General features: G+C 40.2%; 1 protein-coding gene across 4 annotated transcripts in view; it reads right to left on the bottom strand.

Moving 5' to 3' along the window:
• MYB (MYB proto-oncogene, transcription factor) overlaps positions 1-20047 on the bottom strand; it is a 35526-nt gene extending 15479 nt beyond the window's left edge. The window contains exons 1-14 of one of the 4 annotated variants that reach the window (XM_005899106.3): positions 19796-20047; positions 15314-15431; positions 13536-13607; positions 11929-12021; positions 11469-11689; positions 9549-9783; positions 8234-8314; positions 7687-7791; positions 6132-6386; positions 4856-5218; positions 3237-3379; positions 2098-2212; positions 1881-2006; positions 897-1007 (exon numbers count right to left, since the gene is read on the bottom strand). In XM_005899106.3, coding sequence (XP_005899168.1) covers positions 897-1007; positions 1881-2006; positions 2098-2212; positions 3237-3379; positions 4856-5218; positions 6132-6386; positions 7687-7791; positions 8234-8314; positions 9549-9783; positions 11469-11689; positions 11929-12021; positions 13536-13607; positions 15314-15431; positions 19796-19818 — 2061 coding nt within the window. In that variant the 5' untranslated portion in view covers positions 19819-20047. Of the gene's footprint in view, positions 1-896; positions 1008-1880; positions 2007-2097; positions 2213-3236; positions 3380-4855; positions 5219-6131; positions 6387-7686; positions 7792-8233; positions 8315-9548; positions 9784-11468; positions 11690-11928; positions 12022-13535; positions 13608-15313; positions 15432-18044; positions 18190-18481; positions 18617-19795 lie in introns of those variants that run through there. The other 3 variants (XM_070376718.1, XM_070376717.1, XM_005899109.3) reach the window with 3 other exon arrangements.
• Positions 20048-21993: the final 1946 nt, after the last annotated feature.

Here is a 21993-nt window from a genome sequence, read left to right as displayed (position 1 = left end):
ACTCAGTCATGTCCAACTCTTAGTGACCCCGTGGACTATAGCCCACCAGGTTCCTCTGTCCATGGGATTCTCCAGGTACTATACATTTTATCCCTGTAATATTTATAACTGGGAGTCTGTACCTCTTAAACCTCTTCACCTATTTCATCCTTTTCCCCACCCCTTTTCCCTCTGGCAACCACTAGCTTGTACTCTGTATCTGTGAGTCTGTTTCTATTTGTTTCTTTGTTTTGTTTTCTAAAATTCGATTTATTTTTTGCACCTGTTAGTAAGATAAGTCCTAAGGTAAACTACTTCTTTGCTTTATGGTGGCTCAGTGGTAAAGAATCCGCATGCCATGCAGGAGACCTGGGTTCAGTCCCTGGGTTGGGAAGATCCCTTGGAGAAGGAAATGGCCACCCACTCCAGTATTCTTGGCTGGGAAATCCCATAGATAGAGGAGCCTGGAGGACTAAAGTCCATATGGTCACCAGAGTCAGACATGACTTTGTGACTGAACCACCACCAAAGGTTTCACAGGAATGCTCTACTTTCAGATAGTAGGAGAAACTTGTACTACTTTTAGAAGAAAAATAAGTAAATTAAAAGATAATGTAAAAATCAGCATTGTTTTCATGAAAATATGTATTTCCATGCCGTAGATTTTTTAAGTGGCCAGGACTCTCAACTCATGAGTGAATAAACAACAAGCAAGTCTGCAGCAGAACAGAATCAATTTCCAACACATGAACAAAATCTCACCATATATTCAACATTAATGATCATAAGAAAATAATCATGTGAGAGAATATTGAGAAGTATGATGCACAAAAGAGTGCCAAAACCACAATGGCCCCACATGCCACACACAGAATTCTGTGAGCCACCAACATCTTATAACACGGGCGTGTACTTACTGGCATGTCTGCCACAGGTGATGCCTGTGTGAACAGCTGAGTGTTCAGACTATCCCCTTCCCAGTGGTTTGAGCAGAAGAAGTTTCCTGCTTTATCAGTTGGAGATTCCACCTAAAAGCAAACAGGAAGTGCTTTGTTGTTTCTAGAGCTAGAACTTCCCAAGAAACAGTTACATTCAAGAGTCAATTTCCCTAAGATGAATAAAGTCTGAGGATCTAATGCGTAAGGTGGTGAGTATAGCTGATAATACAATATTGTATAGTTGACATTTGCTAAGAGTAGAACTTAATTAAATGTTATCACTGGAAAAAAGGTAACTATGTGAGGTAATAGATGTATGTTAACTAATTCAATGGGGAAGAAACCTTTCACAAAGTACATGTATATCAACACATCACATTGTATACTTTAAATGTCTTATCATTTTATTTGTCAATTATATCTCAGTAAAGCTGAAGAAAAAGTCAGTCTCTGGCCAATCTCTCAACCTCTTATCCTGATATGAAAATAAATTCAAAAGGCCCGGTATCTAAGCTGCTGGAAATGCTTCTTGACACCAAGCTAAAACTTTGATCTTGGCAAGTTAGATTTCCTTTCTTTTACACCATGAATTAAAGAAACCGTTATTTTATTAGTTTCATTTCTCCATGATATCCAACAATTAAACATCTATGTATCAGTCAGTCATCTATCCATGTTTGTATCAGTAATTTTAAAAAGTACAATACAAAGCTGCTTCCTTCTCTTTCCTCTATACTTTTTAGCATCTTCTCTGTTCAAACAGGAAGGAAATAGAAGTGGCCTGGCTTCCCAATTACAAGGTGGCATGCATATGCTGCCAAGCCTGGCTGTATCTCTTAACAGCATCTTGTATGAAAATATTGTATGAAACATGGTATTACACAGTGCCCACGTCAGACAATCAAGCTGCCCACAAGGAACAAAGGCAGCAGCGTTGTTCTTTTCAAAGGATCCCATGTTTACCTCTTGTTTAATCTTCTTCAGTAAAGGTTGTCCATTTTCTTGAAATTCAGCAACAATCCCAGATTCATCAGATTCCTGTTTGATCACATCCTGTAGGTCTTCTACTAGATGAGATGGTGTCTGAGGCTGAAGGAAAAATTGGGTACATTTGCATTAGAGGAAATTTTCTATCTGTATTAATACACCAACTAAACCCAAGAAATTTACTAGAACTTACTAGCATCTTCAGGGGACCATATTTAATTTCTTGAGCTGTGAGTGCATGTTTGAATGGTGTAGGAGTTCTTGGAGAGCTTTCTAGAATTGACCTTTTGATAGCTGGAGTTCTGAAGCTTTAAAAAGAAAACAAGAATTGGTTCAATATGAAAGATCATATGTCCCTTATGTTTCTCTACCTATTAAATGTAATATTCTTCTACTAAATACAATAAACTCTTACTGATATAGAATAGGGTATGCTGATGGATCAGGTATGTATTATTAAGGAAAAGATAATATGTCTATCGTGTATTTCCAAATATTTCAAACTACCATACCCCAAAACTAAGAGCATTAAAATAGTTCTCATCTTTCTTTAACCATTCTGAAAATACATGTAGTGACTCTAAGCCTTTAAAATGAACACAAGCATTATGAAGATCTGATGTCATTTACAAATCAAGTTTATCTATTATCTTTTATCTATCCACAACAGAAAACATGCTAACCTCTGAAAACTAAAAGGTTTTTAAAACTGTTTTTAAAATGTATTTATGGTATAAGAAATAATAAAATTGCATTTTTAAAAGGCTTATTACAATTCATATTGATGTTCTCTGGCATTTTTTTTGAATTGGTTAAGCTTTTATTGAATATAAAAAATAGCTTAATCATTCCTTGGCTTTTAATCATATACTTTTCCTGGGGATGGCAAAACAGGTCCAATCGATAGATAAATTTCAGAAAGAAAAAATAAGATTTAAAAATATAAACTAAGTAAAGAACCATACTTATTCGTATTCCAAAGTTTATAATTAGAGAGGAAAGGATGTTGAAAATCTTGTTTTCAATGAAAAAGACTTACTGAACAAACAGAAAAACTGAATGGAAAAGTTATGTTAAACCTTCCTCTAGATATATAGGAAATTGTGAAGTGAACTACAAAAGATAGTTTATTCTCCCCCACTTCCACCTCTAGGTAGCTCTAACAGGCCCAGGACAGACATATTCAATGTGGAAATACACATGATTATGTACATAAAAGTGGATCAGTAAAATTATACACATATAAGTAGATCAGACACTTGGGGACTATTTTCTATTAATTAACTATAAGTAAATAAAATAAATAATTTTTTTCTTGAAACAAGGACTTACATAGTATTTTCCTTTTGAATTTTCACAGTCTGGTCTCTATGAAATGGAGTTGTAACAGTCAATTTGTGACCATTTAGTGGGGTGGAAGTTAAAGAAGGCATTTCCAAGTCTAAGTTTTCATGGTTATTGGAAGTATTTAAGAACTAAATATGAGAAGAAAGAAAAAAATACTTGAGTTAAACAGTGATTCTTTACTCAGCCCAATTTAAAAATTGATGTTAACAAATAGGTATGTTTTACTGACCCACTATATGAAATAATGATGTTAACAAGCACACAGTGTTTTATTTCAATTTTGCACCCAAGATTTGGAATATGATTTCCAAAAAAAACTTGCAAAATCCTAAGAAAACATTCTCAATAAATGACACCTGTCATTAAAAGAATGAGATGCACTTTTTATTAATGTTAAAAGTGTGGAAGTGACATCTTTTGGAAAGTAATCATTGTTTTTCTTTCATACTTTTTTTTCTCTTTAGTCATCTAGGAAACATCATTGTATAAAATTGACATTATGTGGAAAATTCTTGAGTAATAACCTGTATCTCTCAAAACACTGATGTTCTGGGAAAGTAATAGGTGTTCCTCAAATGGTTTCAAGGTAAAACAAATTTGGAAAACATATTTCAATCTCTTGGAAATTCACAATGCACATTAGTGTATTTAAAACTTTGAGAGATCCTGCAGTAAAGAAACTGCCTTAATTTTGTTCAATTCAGTGTTTCCCAAACTTATATACTTGTATATTGAGGTATTTTTCTGGAATATCATAAAAGTCTTACAGAACTAATATACTCCAGAACAGAATTTGGAAAATACAAGTGAAAAATAAGATTGGTTTTTTAGTGGGCATATCATTTGCTCACACTTAGAGTTGTTCTTAAAACAGACTCAACAGACATAACTGGAAAAATGTTTTAAAGTGCCAAATTAACTTCAAATGTTTACATAATTAAGGAACAAATCTTTGATAAGAATGATAATTTCTATGCCTTAAAAATCTATATGAAGTAAGAACATTCATTGGCAAAAAAAAAAAAGTGCTAATAAAATCTTATGGCATGACTCAGAAGAGCCAATGTTGAGAAAGTGAAATTAAAACGTACGTTATTTTTCTTAAGCATTTGTTCCTCATTTTCTTCCAAAATTTTTTCACTTAAAGATGGATTGGAACCTTTAAATTGTCTAGTTGCACTTCAAATGTTATCTAAACATTTGGTCCCCTTCTCCCCTGGGTCAGTGAATCATGTAATAATAAGTGAACAAAGAGATAGAAAATCTGTTAAAGTTTTTAAAGGGAGGGAAGGGATGGGAGACAAGGAAGAAATAGAAATGTTAAACTCCAGTGTGGAAGGAAATAAATGCACATCCCATGCAACTAACCATCCTTCAAATCACCAGAAGGTCAGAGAGAGATTATGACAAAATCATCAGTCAGTCTACAGACAGCCTAAACTCTCGGAGGCAGTATGACTTAGCAATAGCTAGAGGCAACAATGGAACGAAATCAGTGAAGACAACAGTAATTAGTCATTTGTTCCAAAGGATTAGTTTCTAGATTATTAAGGCTCAGGTGTCTGTTGAAAATTAGTAACAGCTGTGCAAAAATTGCGCTCTACCTGCGAGGGGGAGAATGGTAGGCTTTTGACAGGGGAACGCTTGGGAGTTGAACTGCTGACGTCAGCAAGTATCAAGGAACTAGAGTGTCCGGTGGCTACGGGGCTGGCCTGGCCCCGCTTTTTTCGAAGGATGACCCGTGGAATTGTGCTGAGCCTCACAGGAGGGAAGGGCTTGGGCAGGTCAAGTGAACCCTCACTCAACTTGCGTCTGTTCGCCCTCGTGCTAGGCTCTCCTGCAGGTCTATTCACACTGCCCTCTCTCTGCTGAAGCTGGAGGGCTTTGCCTGCATCGTGTTGGCTAGGTGAAAAATCTGCTTCTTCAAAGAATTCAAAACTGCTGAGATCACCCCACGATGAAGCATCCTGAAACAATGTGGGAGGCACAGAACTTTGAGACAGTGTGTGCATGGTGTGTGCCATCACCTGTAACACAGCACTGAGAAAGATGCTGAATGCAAAGAAAACACCTGGCCCCCTTGCTAGACTTCCTGTGAAACAGCCTGGAGACTGAAACAGTTATTCTGGCACAGGGCACGGTGTGTCTCCCATCCTGCCTCGAGGCTGGCCCTCCTGGGAGCTGCAGGAAGCTCCCAGTACTCTATCATTTGCATGCAGTTCAAAGCAAAAAGAAAAGCTCTTGGCTGGCACATCTTGGCAATGTTCATCCTCTGTCTGATGGGGATGCAATAAATGCTTTTTAATCAACTGGGAAACAAAGAAAATGAATTGTCAGCTTTTCTGATGCTGAATTCAAGTTTGTTTCACCGGAGATGGTTTGTGTCAGTGAACTAGTTGGGACCAGCAATCAATAATCAATGTTTGTGGAGAAAGCCATGTCCGCCAATGAACTTATTACCACTTCAAATACATTGGAAGACTGCTTTAAGTTCTAAGTATTTCTTAACATAATTCTTAATGAGCTATCCAAAAGCAAAGCACAGTTCTGGGAAAACACAAAGGAATAAACAAAGTTAAAAAAAAAAGGTTTAAAATAATCCAAATATTCCTATAGCCCAAGCTCTACTTAAAGGTCATTGACTCTACTATTTTTATAAATATGCATTTTGAAGGAAATGTGTGAAAAGCTACCTTTTATGTGGGTAGCCTAAGAAATCAGATATTGAAGAAACACACGAAAACTAAAGTCACACTTATATGTTTACATTACTATATGCTAATAATACAATATTCACTACAGAAAATGGCCACGATTTGAGAAGTGGGTTTCCTAATTCCTCTTCCCAAAACGTTAACTTGCCTTAAAAATTCTACTTACAGAATCTATAAATTGAAGTGTTTCTGCAAATTCTAAGAGGTTCTTAACATTGTCCAGGATGGTGCTTTGGTGGAAGATCATGCACCTGGCAGGAGAGGCACTTTCTTCAGGTAGGGAGCCGGGATCCGCGGGCAGAGATGGAGTGGAGTGGTGCTCTTCCAAACAGGAAACAGGTGCACTGTCTCCATGAGGTCTGGTGTGGTCGGCAATGGTGGTGCTGTGCCACCCGGGGTAGCTGCATGTGTGGTTCTGTGTCTAAGGAGGGGGGTGGGGGAATAAAGAAAGAGCAGGGAGAAGAAAGGGAGAAGGAACTTAGCAATGAAGTTGCATAAGGTATCAGATGCTGTTAGAGGAAAGATAAAAGCCATTGCATCATCCAGAACTTGCGCCTATGAAACAGTTGTCAAGATGTTTCCTTTTATCAATGCAAGACCCCACTTTTTAGTAGTGGTATATAGCCTGTCATCTATGGATGACCTTCACTGCCATCATTTTGTTAAAACTGCAAACAGAGGAACTCTGTTACAAGGAACAACTCTCACATGGAATGTCTTAAAGATCTACTTGAACATAATTTCCAAAAGGACCATAAATGTTTATTGTGAATTAAGTGGGCTGTTATTCTCACCCTAACCTACACAAGGGCTGGAAGATTCAAAAGTTAGAGTTTCTTTTATCTGTGTATATTCTTGTGTCTTCTATTCCTTTTTAATGCTACAGATTGCACTGATGCAGTAAAGAGCTGCCAAATCAACGTGGTTACAAAAGCAGAAGAGCAAATTAACAGAAGTCTCCTTTCAGCATGACCACGCAACAGGAGAAATTGCAAAACATTAACTAAAGTTAAAAAGTGGTCGAACTATCAAAGGCACATAATCATTTTATTATTTAACCAAAAAGAAATCTACTCCTGAGGATACCTACTGGGTATCGTATCTTTTATTCTCTTTGTTGGTTAACTACATATGTTACAAAGTACAAGCTGCTTTCCCAGTTTGTCGTCCAGTCACTAGAAAAGATGTCAAAATTCAATAATGGTCCACACGGCTTTTGTGCATGCAAACAAAAGAGGGTCACTTATTTATGGAGAGATTTGATATATATATAATTTTTACATGGATATACTGGGCATACATTAAATTATGTTTGAAATGATAAATATGAAAATCTAGCTTAAGAAAAGTAATAGAAAAAAATTCAATGAATAGGCACCAGACACACAGCTTTGTAAAAAAAAATTGCAAATTTTCAGTTTTTTCTCTGCTACTCACTAAATTGATTATAGTCCTTCTGAAGAAAAAAAAATTGAGGAAGAGACTCATAGATGGATATTGAGGTTCTATGGCAACACAAAAGGACGACTTCCAAGTTAGTCAACACACACTGTGATACCAATTGCATTTTATTACAAGCAACCTCTAGTGTTTAAACATTGTTAGTGGATATATGGAGTCTTGATTAGTGTGATTGTTAGAAGATAACGGAAAAGATATAGAAGAACACTGGGGTCAAGCCATTATCCACCGCTTGGATCAAGCACGCAGTGACAGCTTACTGGAAGTGCCTGCTGTCCTTTGAGTTCGTTCTCAGTTGACATTAGAAGCAACTCTAACTCCTTTATTCGCTTTTCTTTCTCAGGGTCTTCATCATTATAGTGTCTCTGAAATGAAAAGTTAAGCAAGAAGAAAACACAAAGGCCTGGTTGGTAGCTGTAAATACAATGGTCATGGCCTGTGGTTCACAAGAGACCACACAGAACCCAAAGAACCCTGGCATGGAACCAACGCCAACCGAATCTGGCCACTACAGAAATCTCTGTGAATGTTATCCCAGACATAAGGGAGGGATGTGAAACGTGAGGCTCAAGGAGATGCTGACAGAGGGGTTGTTTCAACTTTCAACATCCGAGAACCAGAGAGTCCCGTGCTAATTCAATCCGGAAGTGGAGACTGCTGGCCAGAACTCCGCCCATTTTTTCACTGTCCCCCATTTTTTTAACTTCAATGGATCAGGTGGAAATAAGTGTTTGGATGAAAGAACCAGAGCTGTGCCTTGAGCAACTAATGAGCTTCTTTATGAAATGATCTTTACAGTGGACTTACCTGAATAGCTGCAGCAGCTGGCTGAGGGACATTGACTATATTTACATGTAATGCTACAGGATATGGGACGTGACTGGAGACCTACATCAAAAATGCAAAACAAAGGCCGAGTCATTCATGGTTACACATGCTTCAGGGGACTTGTTGGCTTCCTCAAGTTTCACTCTAAGACTAAGGAAAAAAAAAGCACTTTTCTGATAAAATTCACAAAGCAAAATAAATAAAATCCAATTCTAATTTGAAATTTTAGCCAAACATTTAATAATATTAAAGCAACGTAGTGAAAAAAAATTTAAATGCTCATTCATTATGACAGGAAGTATTCCTTAGAGAAAACTAGAAAGAAAAATATAATCTGAAACACATTCATGAGTGTATGAACGAAGTTTTGATGCCAAAAACAGCTGGCACTAGCTGTTTATAAATAAAAATATTTTTCTGTGAATTATTATGAGTTTTTTTAGTAAAGAGTACAGCAGCTCTTAGGATAGTTCATTCATCTAAGACTTTTTAGGAAAGTCTGCAGTCAAATTTACAGAATAGACAGAGAAAGTAAAAACTACTTGGGAGTATGTTTTGCATAGAATTTGCTTATGAGCTCTGAATTCTTGGATAAATTTCATCATTTATTATTGTTAATTTTAAGATTCAAATCTTGCAATCTTGATTTTTTTTCTCTTTATTCTTTTCTAATCCATTGTGAAAATTTCTTTCCATAAATATAAATATCAAGAAATGAAGAAAGAATCACACTGATTCAAAGGAGGATAAAAAACATCAGATGTCAGTCATAAAACTGCTCTTGTTTCTCAGTAAGAAGGCAAACACTTACTTAGTGAATGAATAAATTAAGACCTTTCAGCTAGATCACTACCAGAGCTGAACTTACAATCACCTGTTAAATTTCAGTGTCAAACTATTTCCCTGTAAATGTAATATTACATTCACTTTTTATTTTGGCAGAGAAAAGTACTAGATACAACTGCACCTCCATGCCCTCATTCTTCTTCAGCAATACCTTGTTAAGTAAATTTACATTCAAAAGCTAACTTCAAATTAGATTTGAAGCAGCAAGTTAAAACCAAACAACCTGGATTCTAGTCTGGACAATCTCTATGAGCTGTGTAACCCTGGACAAATCACTTAACATCCTCATTTCTGGATTCATATTAGGGATAACACCACCTACCCTTCTCAGTTGATCATGATCATGTCTGTGAAAACTAAGTATTCACTAGAAATTATCATTATTACCTGGAACTAGTAATAAAATAACCATCTCTTTCATTAAACTGAATGCTCAGGAACAACTTACGTTTTGTGCTTCAGAAATGTGGTAATAGGGATAGTCACTGTTAACGGAGGGTTGGCCAGCTGGAGGGAGTTGAGCTGAAGGTGGAGCATGCGTAAAGCCCATCAAATGGCTGTTCTTCTGAAAGCTTGTGGTCACTGGTGGCTGGCTGGCTTTAGAAGACTCCTGCAGATAACCTTCCTGCTCGACCTTACGACGCATTGTAGAATTCCAGTGGTTCTTGATAGCATTATCAGTTCTGCACAGAAATATATCACATATTCATTTTACAAACAACAATTTCAACTCAGATTACAGTTAATTGACAGAAAACTATTTCTAACAGAGACTTTTCTTTCGGTCCAGTACTAGTGTTTTTTTTCGCTTCTGTCTTCTCTACGTCCTTAAAAGCATGCTACCCCAATCAACTAATTAAAAATCCATAGATTTCTCTAAATTACATAATATGGAAATTATATAGTTTTATACAAATTTTGAAATCTTTTAGACATTTGTCTTTCCTTGTTAAGTGTATTTTCAATACAATACAATTTCAATACAATGTTTATTCTGACTGTGGTACAAGACTCTAATACAACTTAAAGTCCTGGTTGTTCTAGAAGATTACTCCTTTGAGTTGTGGACTGACATACACATCACAATAGGCACTCACTGAAGTTTGGTGAGCAATAATGATGTTGCTGCTGCCTCAATGTCTACTCTTTATCTAGAACAGTACTAGCTAGAGATTTTGAGTAAAAAATCCTCCCACATTTCAGAAACCACCTAAAACTGTTCCAAAGCGGGCAGAGATGAAAATGTAAAATGGCATCCAGAAAGGAAAGAGGCTAACTTCCTATATATTTTTAAACTGCAAAGCATTTTTACTAAAGTTTTTCAATTCTCAGGAAAACAGTTTCTCAATTCAAAAAAAAAGAACAAAACCGTTTTAAGCCTCTCTTTTACTATTTCTGTGGGGGTGGGGGAATGCATGCTAAAGAAAGAGGAAGTTCAATCGCCCCTTAAAACTTTAAAAGAATCAACAACATATCCTCTCAGACCATATGGGAGAAAAGGCCTCCCTTTATCAACCTCTTGAATTCTCTGAGCTTATTCTGGACCAAGAGAGAGGAAATGCTTCAGAACATCACAAGGGAATACTGAATAGACCATCAGAAGCACGGCCTTCTTTGAAACGACTCTTTCTCCACTTTGGGTCATGAAGCTGAAGAATAAAAGTATTTAAACTATTTCCTATCTTATGATATTTTTATGAAGATTTATAATAAATAGTATCTCCCCAATTAAACATCTGTTATAAACTGTTTAAATGGTGAAAGTGGGACAAAAATGAGCTTCCAAAGATATCCCTCAAAATGAGGTCATTTTCATGCCTTGTTCATGAAAAAGAAAGCATAACAACAACATTATTTAAAAACCTGGAAGAAGTATGATAATTCTAGAGATACAGCCTTTCTTTATTCAAAAGAAAAAAATTAAGCCAAGTGGTATAATGAAATGAACATGGTATCAGGAAAATGGTACCTGAACTCCTTCTGGTCACAACTAGCTGTATGAACTCATACCAAACTATTAATCCTTGGTTTCCTTCTACATGTTTAGAGTTTTGAAGTTTACAGAGTGCTCCGATATATTTTATTTGGTACTAACATTGGCCCTGAGAAGTGGGTTATAACCTGTTTTGCAAATGGGGCAATTGAGGCTGAGAAAGTTGGCTCAAGCTCACCATTGGGTAGATTCTGGAAGTCCTGAACCAGATAACCTCTAAAGTCTCTTCCAGTTTTAAAAGCTATGGATCTGGTTTATCTAATGAAACATACACCACAACAAAATGTAATTCACTCACCATACATTTTAAAACAGAATGTTCCATACCCGTTCCCTCATTCTTCCCAATCAATATATTTTTTGACATATTATTACCGTCCAGGCAGTAGCTTTGCGATTTCTGCCCATCTGTTCCCCAGTCTCTTGTGTGCCTGGTAAATAATTCTGTCTTCCTCTTCTGTCCAGGAGGTTTTCTTAACTTCTGGATTCAAGTGGTTATGCCACCTCTCCCTACATTGTTTTCCAATTCTCCCCTTTAAGTGCTTGGCAATAACAGACCAACGTTTCGGACCGTATTTCTGTACAAGCTCTATCACCTTCAGATAAACACACAAAAATAACCTATGTTTTAATGTTATGTAATGAGTCAGTGTAATCATTCTTCATGTTATCTTTAGAAAATTTCTAAAAATCTTCTTTCATTCATGGGAAATATGGGAATAGAGACCTCAACTTCCTGTTTGTATACTTTACCTGTTTCTTCAAGCTGGGAAATATTCAACAATATTGGGGGCTATTCGTAATTGTGATTCACACCAACGAATAAAGAACTTACTCTCTGATCTTCCTCTTTGGTCCAAGGACCCTTGATGAGCTCAGGGTTTAGTACTTTCTGCCATCGGTGCTGGCACTGGACATCTGTTCGATTCTAGGCAAATAAGATGAAGCAAGCACTGTCACATAAGACATGATGTGATAACACATGAATACTGTTGTCATATAAATCACATGTGGGCAATATACCATGAAAACATTCAAGAACATTTTAGGGCATGTTTGGAAAGCCCATTTCTTATAGCTAAAGAACATACAAAAGAATACATCAAAGTTGTATCTAAAATTAGAAGTTCTCCATCCTGAGGGAAACAGTTCTTCTACGTGATCTAAAGGATCGTCATACAGCATACTTGGCTGTCAATTTAACTTAACCTTAATCTCAGTGTGTTGCTTTGGAAGTACCCATATGGATTAAGACTTCTTAGAGATTTTATATTGATGTTGGACCTTTATGTTGATGTTGGACCACTCTAAATGACATAAGTTTGATTCTCATTCACGCTAAGAGATGTGCTTCAATTTAGGACTAAAGTGTTAATATTGCAGAAAAAACAAAGATGAAAAAAAAATGGGCCCTATTTTATAAGAGCTTATAATCATGTAAGTAGTAAAAGACAAACATATAGTTAACTAAGAAGGTGAAATTTGATTCATAGGCAAGAAGAGACCACAGCAAAATGATATTGGGGTGGAAAAAAGGAGTGTCTCCTGAGAAGGAGAAATTATGTTTCCTTAGAAATAGTCTGGAAAAGGTCTTGGCATAGACTGTGAAGGATGGATGCAACATTTTAAGAGGTGGCATCACCAGGGACACAAGTTCTCAGGAGGGAAAGCAGAAGTGAATTCAACCAAACCTGCTTACAGAGAGGAAGCAGGAAACAGAACTGGAGCTATTAAGTCGAGGCATATGGAAGAGCTCCATGTGCCAGGTCTAGGCAGTTTACTTAATGTGTGAGACTTGAAGTCACTGTCGCTAGTTTTGAGATGTAAGGTAAAGCTGCATTTTATGAAGCTCCATCTACCAATGGTGTCTAGGACATGTGAGAAAGTGAAAAGCTACAAGCTGGAAAACCAGTTATGAAGGCAATGCAGTTGTCCAGAGAAGAGGAAAGGGGCCAAACATGTAAAACAGTGAGGAGAATGAACAAAGGCATCCCAGATTCCTTAATCCTGGCTTTGTGTAGGGGATGGGGTGGGGGTGGGGGGCGGGTAAGTCTAAAGGAGCTCCAAAGTTTTAAACCAGGATACCAAAATTATGGCTATTGAAAAGATATGAAATTGAAGAAAAGCAGACTTGGGGGAAATATCATGAGTTTAGTCATCCACCATACAACAAATTTAATCAAATTGCTAATATATATTATCCTAAAAATGAAAAGATAAAGAAGGAAGCATTTAAGATATGCTATAAAAAATCCATTAATAATATCTTTAGAAATTTAATTATATGCATTACAATAGAAATATAAGTTATGGATAGGCATTTCTCCCTTACTTCTTACATAAAAGCACATGTGTAATGTTTTAATATCATCTCCTAGGATATCTTATTTAAATCTTTGGGAGAGGATTTCCTTTTACAGAAAGAAAAAATTACTAACTTACCGGGAGATAATTAGCAATAACTTTCCAGTCATCTGTTCCATTCTGTTCCACCAGCTTCTTTAGTTTTTCATCCTAAGATATTTAAAGGTAATCCTAGGATATTAGTCATTTACTGTAAACTCAGATCAGAGTTTGAATCTTGATTCAACTACTGATGAGTTATATAAGCTTGGGTACATCATTTAGCTTTTCTGGGCCTTAATATTGTCATCTGTACAATGGGAATGATAGTGTCTGTCAACAGGATTATTTGAGAATTATATGAGTTAATTATGCAAAACATTTAGCATAATGTCTGATACAAAATGTTTAACACTTGGTGACTTTTAAAAGTTCTACTTCATGGGAAAAATATGAACTCCACTGTTTGATTTAATAGACATTGAATTATGGCATTAGACAGGATCTCAATAAGAAACAGTTCAAGTTCTACTCTAATATTTACTAAGTTCAATATCTTCATTTAAAAAAGTGGAGGATCACTTTTCTTAATTAAACTTGAAGGTATGATGTAAGAAAATCATTTAGTTTTTGTATCAATATAGTCACAATTTAAATGAGACCAAATTTATTAGAACACAGAAGACACTAAACATCAGGGTGAAATCTTTCAGTTCACAACTGTTTTTCTAAACATATTCAAGCAAAAGAGAACCCCCATGTTGCTGCCAAGGTAACTTTCACACATGATGTGACTCCCATGGTACAACACAGACACAGGAATTAGGAAACCAGGGTTACCATCAGAACTTCTGAATCTCTAAGAATAATCCATGTGCACAAGTTCCACAGGTAAAATATACATTTCCCATGGACCTCATTGGAAATCCTGCCTGCCTGTCAATGAGAGATCTGGTTTAAGTAAAGGAGGGCAGAATGAAACTGAACAAGGGTCAATATTATTTATTCTAACACGAAATCGTCTACAATCAGTTGCAAATTTTGAGGACTTTAAAGAAAAAAGCAACTTTTCTCTTACATTAATAATTTTGCCCCCTAAGCATTTTTCCATTCCTACAAAGATCAAGCTTTTGATAAGCTCGCAGAAAAAGAGAGGTGAGAAGCAGACACATCTCCATCCATTCTGAATGCTCTCAGAGCAGACTGAGCAACTAACACTTTCAGAACAGACACCCAGGTATATTTCTCTGTGTAACATTATATGCCAAGAATGTTAAATGAACCTGTTACAACAAGTTTTATGGGTGTTGCTTTATTCTTTTGTTTTGTTTTTGGAAATAGCAATTCATTCATTGGTTCAGGGAACATTTATTAATATTCCACTTTGTGGCGATCAATTCTGGGTTCAGGAACACAAAAATGAATAGATATTTAGCCCTGCCCTCAGCAGACTCACAGTCTACAGGCAGAGGCATATATGTTACAGGAACAATAAATACGAACGTGTCCCCAGTGGTTGGAGGATGCATCCAACGTGTCTAGGGAAACCAGGGACAGCGTCACAGAAGAAGCAATGTCTCACAAGTGATGAAGAAGTAGTTGTGGAGTAAAATGACAAGAACAGAATAGGCAGAGGAAAAAACAATAAAGTGAGAAGACAAGAACATTCAAACAGCTGCAAAAAGTTTGAAAAAGGATGGTACAGTGTCCATGTAGGGGAGTGGTGAGGGGTAAGCACACTGCACAGGCAGGCTAGGGTAAGAAATCAGAGAGCCTGCTAATAGGTTTGAACACCTGTAGTTTAGCTGAAATTTTGTTTTTCACAAATGGAAGCACTCCATGCTTTTTCCTCATGTTTTGATTACATAATTAGTTACCTCTTCCCTGGTCCACCTAGTTTTCCCCAAGTGACGCTTTCCAGACTTGGGAAGCAATCCATCATAATCATGGTCACACATCTCAATGTCTTCATCATCCTCGTCACTACTGTAGATGCTGCAGAAATAAAAAGTGGGCAGATGTGGACTGAAACAAGAGGATCCAAACTACAGCAAGCAAAACTCACACCAAAACTCCTCAACAATCTCTTCAAAGGTTACAAAGATAAAACTTGGAAAAGTTGCACAACAAGAGTGTTTTTGGCACTTTGTTGCTCTGGGATTGTAAACGAGTTTTGCTGTTTTTGGTATCCACAGATACGGCAAAGGACCTGGCACTTTCTATTGCACTGCATGTTTAAACCTGCTGTTAATGTTAGACCAGTGACAAATTACACAATTGGCAACCTTCCAACCAATGAAGGTTTAGGTTTAAAACTTAATGTTAAAGACAATAAAAAGAACGAGAGCCCACATCCTTTATATAAGTACACTCAAAATCTTTGGCATACGTCACATGGTTTAAATAATATTTCCCAAATACAATAAACAACTCAATTGCGTTATCTTCATGGGGCTGGTGTTTTATTAGGAGGAAAAAATTCAAGAAGTAATACACCCAACAATACAATTATAGTCATCTCTTAAAGATTAGAAGATTAAGAGAATCTAACAGGGAAAGGATTTAAAAACCTGAGAAAGGATAAGGGATCAAGTGATCAAACTGCACTGTAAATAACATTTATATCAAACAGTTAAAAACTCCAGACCAGGTCGATCCAACTTGTGGCCATGTTTACAATCCTCAGTTTCCAGAGTAACCAAGTGAATAATTTAGGCCACATGGTAGTCAGAATCTTACTTACTCATGTTTTTTCTACCTCAGACTGAATGGTATTTGAAAGATCTTAAAATGTACCTAATTCAAAACTGAGGGATTTCCCCAGATGAGTTTAAAAGGAACTCATTACTGTTTTCAAAAGAACTTTTCCTTTTACCTACTTGACCAAAACTATAAATTTTGATGTCTTTTGAACTAACTCTATACTTAATATTTATTAATCATATAATGATGAATGTATCCCTATAATAGATATGAGTCCTTTTACAGCCAGTTTACTTTTAGTTATTATTTTACTTATATAAAACTTAAGTTACAAGGAAAAATTATACTATCTTTAAAGAGTTACTAAAAATTTATCATTGCAATATTGAGAATTCCATCAAATTAAGAACAATAAAAATAATTATATAAAGTAATATCATAATGCAAATCATTATTCTAAAAAATAAAATGTATATTCATATCTGGTCTTCCAGAAGCAACTTACAAGTATATATTACCCATCCCTTACAAACCAGCAAAATTACTTCCCCCAAATCCTGAATTTGAGGTTCTTATAGTTTAAAACTATTATTCTGGGAAACAACGCGAAGGTTCAGGATTCATGGTGAGCAAGCAGGATGTGATCCAAATTTAAAACGCCATCACACAAAAAAAGACCACTGAACTATATTTATAATCTATAACCATCTTTCACTTAAGGGCTATCCTTTTAAAGGAGAGCCTGATCCCATTTCACACTATCAACAAAGGGTTCTAAACAACTTCTGATTAATAATTACAGTAGCTTTCCTTTAATAAAAAACACAAGCATCATAAGGTGAAAAAAATGTTATTATAATCCCAGGAATTTTGAAAGGTTCATAGAGAACTCCTTGGAAAGCCCCCCAGATGAAGTGGCACCCTTGTGAAATATCCGGGATTCCAAGAAAGCCTGAGTCATCTGCAAGTGGAGTCACAGGTTCAGCTGAATTTAACTTTGGGGGTCTCGATAGATCTGGAGATCACGTTTTCAGAACTGAGAACTACTCGTTCCAAACCAGTAATCCGACACCACTGTCTTGGCAACAGCTGAACACTCAGGAATAAGCAACAAATTCGGCCGCCCATAGGGGGCAGCCTACATCAGGGGAGAGCGCATAGACACTAAATAGGACTAGGCTTCTGGAGGTAAAGGTGCCAATCCTAGTTTTGCCTCAACCTAGCTGCGTGACTTGGACAAATCACTTCCCCTCTCTCAAGACCTCAGTTCCTCGCCTATACAGAAGGGCTTGGATTCTACTTCTAAGGTACTTTGCAGTGCTAATAAAGGATAATTCCAGATCTTTCGTTGAGTCTAAAAATTAAGCAGAAACGTGCAAAATCAGAGATGTGCACAAGCAAAGTCTTGGGGGAAACTTGGTGTGTGACTTCCGCAGGTCCTGAAGAGGCCACTGAAGAGGGGAGCAGGGCTACTAGCCCAGGGCTGGTCAAACTATCAGCTCCAGGGTCCATTAGCACGCGAGGCACGGGTGTTGCCTTTGAGCTTTGCATGCGATTTCCTCGCTCTGAACAGTCCCGGTCGTCTAAGTAGGATGATTAATTTCTACTAAGGACCTGAAATAACTTTTCCTTTATCTGCTCTGACAAGATCTCAGACCCAACAGTCAGAAGACTTTCAAAGGCTGATTTCAAGCTTGATGCACCCCGGCTCCCCACCTGCTAGACCTGGTGTGGTTACAAGAGTACGACTATGAATGTTACATTCTGTCAAGGAAACAAACCGTGCAAAGAAACGAAAAAGAAAAAAAAGTGTTGGGGGTTGGGAAAAAGGGAGGGGAGCGGGAGGAAGTGCCTTGTGGCCGCTACTGTGATTCTAGAAAAAGGGTTCAGACTCATTTCGCTGACCTGGTTAATAATCCCTGCCGAGTCGATGCTCGCCTTGCAAGAAACGGCTTCGAGCCCACAGCCGGGTTTCTCTTCCCCCTGAGGCAGGTTCAAGGCTCCCGCCCGTCCCGGCCACCTCCCCTCGCCGCTACCTGGGAGCCGCCGGGAACCTGCGCAGCCCCGCCCCGCGGGGACGGTCAAGATCGCGGCGCGCGGAGCCTGCCTCCGCGCCTCCTCCCAGCACCGCTTCCCAGCTCCCTCCTCCTCCTCCTCTTCCTCCTAGTTTCTGCTCCCGAAAAAAAAAAAAAAAAGATCGCCCCGGCTGCTCTACAGTTAAGTCCCAAAGGCGAAGGTGAAACCACTCAAGAGGCAACACCCTCGCCCCGCGCGCCCAGACCCGGGAGAGGCAGAGGGAACCAGCGACAGCCCCAAGTCGTCTCCCTTTTTTTCTCCAGTACCTGGCCTTGTCTGGGCGCCGCTCCCCGGCCCGGCCAGGCCCGGCCGAGGGTGCTGCTGCAGGGCCCACACCCACGCTCTTTGCAACTTCCTAGCTCTGCGAGAGGATAGGCGACCTCCGATGCAAAAACGAATAAGTAAAAGAAAATCAAACAACCCGAGGAAAAAAGCGTGGGTTTGCTTTGCCTCCAGGGACTTTTTCCCCCAGCACGTCTCGGCCAAGGTCTGTCCCCGCGTCCCCTTCTCCGCCCGGGGCGACCGAAGGCTGCGCGAGCAGGGCGCCAGGAGGAGCGGCGACCTTGGCCGCGTCCACGTGCGCGCGCCGCGCCGGGGCCTCCTGCACACGGGAAGCGCCCGCGGGGATTGCGTCCCTGTTGCGCGGCAGCGGCGTTGGGTGCCGCCCGCCTTCGTCCCTTGCCGTTGAGCTGCAACCGTGGCGGCGGCCGAACTAGCCCCCGCACCCGGCCACTCAATGGGAGCGCCTCCGCGTCCAGTCCGGGAAGTCCACAGACTGGTCGAAGCAGGAGCTCCAGCAAGTGACAGTTCGGACCAGTCTCTCCCCTCTCCGCTCCCCGTTTCCCTCCGATCCGCCAAAATGTAACAGCACTTCACTCCCGACACCCGGCGAGCCTCCCCAAGTGCACTTGACATGTGCGGCGCGGGCGCGTGGGGGTGGATGTACAATGTTTGCTTTAGAAATAAAAGCCTCCCAGAGAATATGGATTCGAACATTCAAAACCAGAGCTTAAAACAATCTGCAAAGGTAGAGACCCTTTCCTCCCCTACAAGCTTCTTTCCAGCAGCCTGTCAGCTGACACTCTTCTTCGCCTCCATAAAGAATGAATGAAATTTAAATGAACTACCTGCAGCCACTAAACAGTTCGGCATTTCCCCTATATCAGCCATTAGCTCTGCACTTCCAAGTCCAAACATATCGCAATGCATCCAGCAATTACGCTGCGACTCGCTCGCCGACACCCGCGGCATCAAGCCAGGAACGTAGTGGGCTCCCCGGGGCTGGTGGGCACCGCTCTGCCCCTGGCTGGAGCGTGCTGCTATTTTCCCCCTAGAGAGAAGGTACCCTGTGCAACTTGCAAAATGAGCCTCAGGGCGTGCTTCCCAGCGTCCTAATGGATTTCCAGCACCGACTCTTCATTCTCCGTCCCTCGAGTGGCTTCTGCTGCCGAGGCAGGGGCTCCGGGTCCTCGCAGTATGACAGCCCCGCAGAAGATCCGGGAACGAATTCCCACCTGCTCCCAAGCTCCTGGAGCCCAGCGCGCCCCCGCCCACGGCCGCCCACCGGGGATCCCCATTACCTGTGCCGGGGTCTTCGGGCCATGGCGCGGCGGGCGCCGGGCTCCGCTGGGAGCCGCGGGAACCGCACGGGGCTGCGCCTCCCGCTGCCCGCCTGCGTCCCTCCCCGGCTGCGCAGTGGCGCTCCGCACCGCCGGGGCGAAGTTTCTCAGGAGAAAGAGGAGGAGGAGGAGGAGGAGGTCTCGGAGGAGGAGGAGAAGGAGGAGGAGGAAACAGGTTGATATTAAAGTGTAAACTCTGTAAACAGAGATGCCATCAAACAAAGAGCTTTGGACACTCCCCCTCCCGCCAAATCTGGCGCCCCTGCAGTGCGCACGCGCCCTGTCCGCCGCCTCCGCGGTCGCCTTGGCTGCCGCCCTCCGGGTTGCCTGGCCCGCGGGGCCGCGGCTCCCCTCCGACTCTCGCGCCGCTGTGTGGCTCCTGGCGCGCTGCGAGGCCGGGGCGGCGCGCGGGCGGAGAGCCCGGGGCCAGGGAGGGGCGACCGGGGGCCGCGGCGGCGCCTTTTCCTGAGCAAACCCCGCTCCCTGGTACCGGCTGCGCGGGCTCGCGCCGCGTCCCACTGATGCTGCCTCCCCTTCTTGGTGGCCGCACTATCGTCGCCCCACTCGGCTTGCCCCAGGGCCCCAGAAATGAGCTCTCCAGGCTCTGCCTGATTGTCGCGGGGGCGTCAAGGAACGGGGGCGTGGGGGGAGGGGAACTCCCGCATTCGAGATTGGATTTAGGCAGGGGGTAAAACTCAGCTCCCTGGAGATGGGGGAGAGTTGGGTTGGGGAGTCGGTAGTAGGGGATGGGAGCATACGTTTACATAGGATATTTGGCTAGCTGCTTTGAGTTTGTTTTTGTTGTTCTGCTCTGTTTTTAAAGAACATCTCTAACTTGATAACAAGAGACACTTACGTACGAGTGGGGTTGGAGCTATCACCGCTCACACATGGGGCACCCCAGCGGAGTTTTCACTCTCCACCCAGATCCTGGAGCCGACACGCCACCTTCGCATTGTCACATGCCTTCAGTCTCACCCGGGCACACGCCCGGCCCCACCCACCCTGCCCGGCCCAGGCGGTGCCCACCACACACCTCTGTCCATGCAGAATGCTGCGCGCGCCCTGAACTCCACACCTGCAAAATCCACAGGGTTCCAAACAGCCCAGCAGCCCCCAGCAGAACTCAGGAAGCCCCACGTGCGCTTGCATGGTTTTAAAAGTTCAACAGTTTGTGATACGGAGATTGGCACCCGCGTTTAGGGTAGTTTAGGACTCTTGTTTTACCAGATAAAAATCACGAAAAGACTAGTGTTCACTTAACTAGAGGCTCCCAAACAATTAAAGGGAGAAGATAAATGCTGAATTTATAAGGATCAATGATTGGGGGATTTTAGGGGAGTTTTAGTTTTACTTCCGTTTATACACTTGTACCATTGGGGACTTTTTTTTTTTTTTTTTCTCATTCTCTGTACACACTAATTTATTTTTCCTTTAATCTTATAGGAGTTTGAGACTTCTGCTGACTGGGTTTTGTGGGTGTCCCGTGTGCCCTGGCAGTTCAAACTTAGCTCAGAAAGCATTTTTTTTCACTAAAAAAGCATTTTCTTACTGATATGAGTCATAATTTTGTTAAATGGTGAGCATGCTTGGTTTCAAGACTTTATCTGGTAGTTTACACATTGTTTCTTAACATTGTAATATAGTTTAAAACCTTATCAAAAAGTATTAGTTTCTAGTTAGATTTTAGCATTCCTTTCTCCATGAGGGGGAAAAAAAAACCACTGAAACAACATTATTGTGAGATACTTCAGGTCACAATCTTGAAAGACAAGTTAATATATTTTTGAAGACAATATTCATTTCTAGATTCTATAATAAATTTCTTTCTCCATATCAAAAATAAACAATTAAAAAAATCTAGAACAAACTTCTAAATACCACTCTTAAAGTAATTGCATCTGTCTTTGGGATTACTTCATGAATTTAACTGGCATGATTCCCAAATGCTCTTTGGCACAGTAAAGAGTATGTGAACCCTTCTGGAAGTCAGCTCATAGTCTCTTTTCCAAGATTCTTAGGAGATGGAAGTGCTCTGTGATTCTTTAACTCCTCCTAAGTAGGAAAACACCAAATTCAGTTTTATTTCCTTTATTCCCTTTGTGCATCATTTTCCTAAATGTTGTTTTGAGAATTTTTAATATTTTCATTTCCCAGAC

This window comes from Bos mutus, chromosome 9 (genome assembly GCF_027580195.1).
Source record: "Bos mutus isolate GX-2022 chromosome 9, NWIPB_WYAK_1.1, whole genome shotgun sequence".
In the NCBI taxonomy this organism is placed as follows: domain Eukaryota; kingdom Metazoa; phylum Chordata; class Mammalia; order Artiodactyla; family Bovidae; genus Bos; species Bos mutus.
Note: the sequence above shows the minus strand (reverse complement) of the source record. Positions and strands in the feature narration are given on the sequence as shown.